Source organism: Myotis brandtii, unplaced genomic scaffold, assembly GCF_000412655.1.
Source record: "Myotis brandtii unplaced genomic scaffold, ASM41265v1 scaffold23, whole genome shotgun sequence".
Classification (NCBI taxonomy): domain Eukaryota; kingdom Metazoa; phylum Chordata; class Mammalia; order Chiroptera; family Vespertilionidae; genus Myotis; species Myotis brandtii.
The window spans coordinates 5,108,160-5,113,548 of NW_005358649.1; the positions used below are offsets into that span (position 1 = coordinate 5,108,160).

Here is a 5,389-nt window from a genome sequence, read left to right on the forward strand (position 1 = left end):
TGGCATTAAATAGACTGAAAAAAGGACATCTGTTTACAGTACAATAGCTGAAACAAGGCAGAGCATCACCTTGTTTGACTAAGCTGGGAACATGAGCTTCCAGAAACTGAAATTTTTTGGTCTTTTTGCCAATCGGTTGTGTAAATCACCACGAAAGCACCATAAATATCCATTTTTAGTATTACAAATAAATTTTACTGAGTAGACAGATTCAAAAATACAGAATCCGTGAATAAGGATGGACTGTAGCAGCATCAAATCAAGGTAGTTCAAACTAACTGTCATAAAGAGATGAATTCTATGAGGTTCCTACTAAGCACATCAAGAGCAAAGATGGCACCAACATATGCACTATGTAATTTTTTCCATTGGAATCCTTAAACTGGGTTTCTTAAGAATGTAACAATTTTTCTCACAGCAAAATCTTCATACTAAAAAAATCTATATACCCCATTTGCTCAATATATCTTCCTTTCATGTAGTAAAAAAGCAAAATTATATTTTAATTAGTATTTCAATTACCTCTAATTACAAAATGCAGCAATGATTTTAAAGAAAGGATATGGCCCTAGCCAGTTTGGCTCAGTGGATAGAGCGTTGGTCCTCACACCGAAGGGTCCCAGATTCAATTCTGGTCAAGGGCATGTACCTCGATTGCAGGCTTGACCCCGGCCCCCATCGATGTATCTCTTTCACATGGATGTTTCTGTGTCTCTCCCCCTCCCTTCCACTTTCTAAAAATCAATGGAAAAATATCCTCGGGTAAGGATTAACAAAAAGAAAAAAAGGTATGTTGATTGGACTACACCCATGTTTCTCTCATTGATGTTTCTCTCTCCCTCTCTCCCTTCCTCTCTCTAAAATCAATATAAAAATATGTGGGGTTTTTTTTAAAGACACAAACACACTTTGGGACAAAAATAGAAGGCATCTCATTAATTGCAAAACAGAGTAGCACAATGACTGCGAAGATGATTATCCTACCTAATGCTTTTGTTCACTTAGACTTGACTCTACTATCCACTGATGTTTATCATTCAAAGGGAACACCTTTAACTCTACTGTTCCCCCTTTCTCTGGGCACTTGGTCCAACAGCTCCTGAACAGCCCTATTCCCTGCCAGAACACCCAGCCAAACTTCTTAAATACTATAATTCTAGCTATATTCCCCAAGTCCCCAGTGCTCAGTAAGCCTCTGTATACAAGATGACAGTCAATTTTCTAACTTTTGATTATCCTGTAACCCTTCATAACGAGATCAACAAATAGTCGTGTGGAATTTAATTGTAAAGGCAGCATGACTACAATAGTAATGTTGGTAAGAGCCCATATTCCACCTCTCTCAATCACTACATCCAATTACTTGAGTAATGAGCAATGAAATTATGAATAATCCAAAATAATTTATTTCTAAGTCACCTGAAAATTAGCACACATTCATAGTCCATCTTTTGTTATTAAATCGAAAACTCCTTCCATCTAGCCAAATCAAGTCAATAGTCTAAGATCCAAAAATAAAAATAAAAAAATAGTCTAAGATCCAATTAGGTAAGAGAGGAAGAAAATGCAGAAAATCCACAAGAGTAATTCAACTGACCATGTCTCTCAATTATACCACTGTTTTTAGATTTGACAAACATCAACTATTATGCACTGGCCTTCTAAGACCTTAGACATAAGGGAATCCACACGTGAAGTTAATAAATAAATCTGGATGGTCAAATTAGAAAAGTATACCAAGTATATTTAAAACTTCCAACGTAAGAGAAGTCTGAATGAAACAGTTGTATTCTAAGATCAGAAAATATATTCAGTAGGCTAAGTTAGTTAAATACTTTATAATACATATTTGTGAATGAAATGAGCCAATAGGGAAAGAAAAAAAAAAGATTAAACAGAAAATGAAAATAAAACAACACACAAAATACAATTTTATGGTTTAGCGCAGTGGTTCTCAACCTTCCTAATGCCGTGACCCTTTAATACAGTTCCTCGTGTTGTGGTGACCCCAATTTCATTGTTACAAATTGAACATAATTAAAGCATAGTGATTAATCACAAAAACAACATGTAATTATATATGTGTTTTCCGATGGTCTTAGGCGACCCCTGTGAAAGGGTCGTTCGACCCCCAAAGGGGTCTCGACCCACAGGTTGAGAACCGCTGGTTTAGCTGAATACAGAATACCCCAATACTGCTATACTCTTATGAATGTTTAGAATCACATAAAAATTCTCTTTAATAGTGCTTTTGTAGTTTGGAGACAGAAAGTTTGTAGCAAAAAATCAAGATCCCTAAAATGTTATATCTAAAAATTTGCTACAAAGAACTTTCATTTAGTATTTAAAGATTTCTAGAATTATCAAAATCAAATGTAAATCTCTCTCTTTAATCTAACTCATACCAATTTTAAGTACCAGCACGAGCCCACCATTCTCTATGAATAGTTTCTTAAAACATAAACTGGCCCTTTCCCAATAGCTCAGTTGGTTAGAGTGTCGTCCCGATATTCAAAGTTGTGGGTTCAATCTGCAGACAGGGCACATACAAGAATCAACCAATGAATGCAGAAATACTAGTAAGTGGAACAACAAATGGATGTTTCTCTCCCCCACACCCCCACCCCATATCTTAAAAGAAAAAGGAAAGAAAAACAAACAAAACGTAATTTAGCCATAATCTTCTTAGTGACTTGTGACTGTTACAAAAACTGGGAAACCATGTCTCAAAGGGCTCACATGAGTTTGAAAACCACAATCTTGAAGGGTAAAGAACAACTCTAGCAACATGACAGAGCAGGGCTTCCCCAGCATTACAGGTGTGCCAGGGTACTGATCCTCATCCTCAGCGTTTCACACACCTAGCTTGCAACCTCCAACTACCCCACCCATCTTAATGTGCTATTCAAAAATCATTTCCTGCATGTGCCACAACCTGAAAAAACATTGGGAGGCACGACTAAGATGATACTAAAGCAGTTACAACTTCAACTTTAAAATACATACTCTCCAAGGAGAAATGCAAAGTCTACCCTTAGTTATGGATCCTAAAGAATACTTCATTTTTATCAATACGAGTAATCAAATTCTATGTTACATTTGTATTAATATGCAAAATACAGTTCCTCTTACTGCTTAAGTAACCTCTTCAGCAGCAGTAATATCCTGCTGTGGCTAAAATAAAGAAATCTGGCCCGGCCGGCGTGGCTCAGTGGTTGAGCATCGACCTATGAACCAGGAGGTCACAGTTTGATTCCCAGTCAGAGCACATGCCCGGATAACGGGCTTGATCCCTAGTGGGGGGTGTGCAGGAGGCAGCGGATCAATGATTCTCTCTCATCATTGATGTTTCTGTCTCTCCCTCTCCCCTCCTCTATGAAATCTATAAAAATATATTTTTTTAAAAATTTGAAAACTTTTTAGCTAAGGACTTGGTCAGAGCACAGCATTTGTGCACTCTATACTTCCTAAGCATTCTAACTGAAATTCCCCAAATATCCATTTCTTAACCTCCTTCCATGCTTTTTCTCCACAACACGATCACCTTCTAATATAATATGCAATTAACTTAAATATTTTGTTCCTGTCTCTCCCAATTAGACTTTTTATATCCAAAAAGACAGAAATCTTGTCTACTTCTGTTCACTGCTATATCCCCAGCACCTTAGATGAGTACCTGACACATAATAGGCCCTCAAAAAATTATTGATGAGTGAATGAACAAATTTGATTGCAGTTTTATGTGTAATTTAATTGTTTTGAAAAAGTTAAGCTTTGCTCTTAAGATGGTCAAGGAAAAAATTTGTTCACCAAAGACAGAACCACAGAAAGTTGTGTTGTGTTTGAAAAATCTTGATTTATGTATATTAAAGTACTTGTCAAGATACTACCAGAAATTTAAGATGTTTTAAAAATACAAATACAAAGAAAGACTTAGTTTTATTTTAGTTAAATTAGGGAACATCAGTTTTCCATTCCTCTCATCAGAAAGCACAAAGGAATAAAGGGTGATAAGACAGTTAAAGGTAGTACTTGGGACACAAAAAAATGCAGTATTACACTGGCAAGTTTTTTCCCCATTGCTTAAGTCGCCAAGTAAAATTCATAATTATCAATATTAAGTTCTTTACTGACTCATTTTTCTCTTAAAAACAAAACTGCTGGCCCTAAACAGGTTTGGCTCAGTGGATAGAGCGTCAGCCTGCGGACTGAAGGGTCCCAGGTTCGATTCCGGTCAAGGGCATGTACCTTGGTTGCGGGCACATCCCCAGAAGGGGGTGTGCAGGAGGGCAGCTGATCCATGTTTCTCTCTCATCGATGTTTCTAACTCTCTATCCCTTCATCTCAATAAAAAATCAATAAAATATAATAAAAAAAAACCAAAAAACCTGCTCTTTCCAGACACTTGAAGCCTAAATCTAACCAGCAAATTAGTTATTCCCATACTTCTCTTGTGCAATACCATCACAAATATTGTGGATTTTAATCTTAATTCTCAGTCTTAAAACAAATATTTTTAATCTTAACACAAATCATCTTAAATTGGTCACATAGCCCAGCTACCGTTCAACTAGTGTTCCAGTTCCTTTTGGGGCCTCAAATGACGGAACTTCTCTCACATCTCCGGGGAGATTCGTGTAAAGGATAATGTTTCCTGAAATTGTTCTTGTTTTTCCCCTGCACCATTTCATGACATCTTTTCAACTAGGAATGTTCTATACTTATTTTTTTTTTTCCTATTCTGCAGCAAAGTCCAGAGGGCGAAGCAAAAACAAAAACAAAACAAAAACTGTATGAAGAACAGGTTGAAAGGGGTGAACACAAAAGCACAGAAGTAAATGTGAACCCAAGTATGTGCACAAAAGAGGAAGATGATGGAAAAAAAGGAGAAGAGATAAAAGAAAACCGCTGTTCTGGCCTACAAAGGAGAAAAACCCAGAGGGGGGAGACCTGCTTATTATTCAAGCGACAAAAGCACGAAATCCTTCTAAGAAAAAACGTGGTCCCTTTTCTCTACTCGAGGCGCCGTCGTTAAAATCCCAAGCGCGCCGGCTGGACACTCACACGCGCGTCCCACCTCCTCTTCCCACGCGCTCGGACCCGGGGAGCCCTCCCCGGGAAACGGGGCGCAGGCTGCGGATAACGTGGAGCCCATCTCTCCCAAACTCCAACTCTGGTTGCCATCTTTGCCAGAAAAACACATACACAATTCCTCGGATTCGGGAAATCGGGGCGCTGTGAAGTTGGAAAGCCGGGAAACCACGCACTGCCAAGCCAGGTCGCGGTGACACGGGCCAGCCAACAGCTCCGACCCGACGGAGGCTGCACCGAGGACCGGGGGGAGAGAAAGGGCAAAGGGCCGGGGCCCGGCCGCTACCGCAAGGGCGGG

General features: G+C 38.8%; 1 protein-coding gene across 2 annotated transcripts in view; it reads right to left on the bottom strand.

The window, feature by feature from the left end:
- UBE2W (ubiquitin-conjugating enzyme E2W (putative)) overlaps nt 1–5,199 on the bottom strand; it is a 65,507-nt gene extending 60,308 nt beyond the window's left edge. For both annotated transcript variants that reach the window (XM_014539849.1, XM_014539850.1), the window contains exon 1: nt 5,065–5,199. In XM_014539849.1, the coding sequence (XP_014395335.1) occupies nt 5,065–5,184 (120 nt within the window). In that variant the 5' untranslated portion in view covers nt 5,185–5,199. The remainder of the gene's footprint in view (nt 1–5,064) is intronic.
- Between the last annotated feature and the right edge of the window lie 190 nt (nt 5,200–5,389).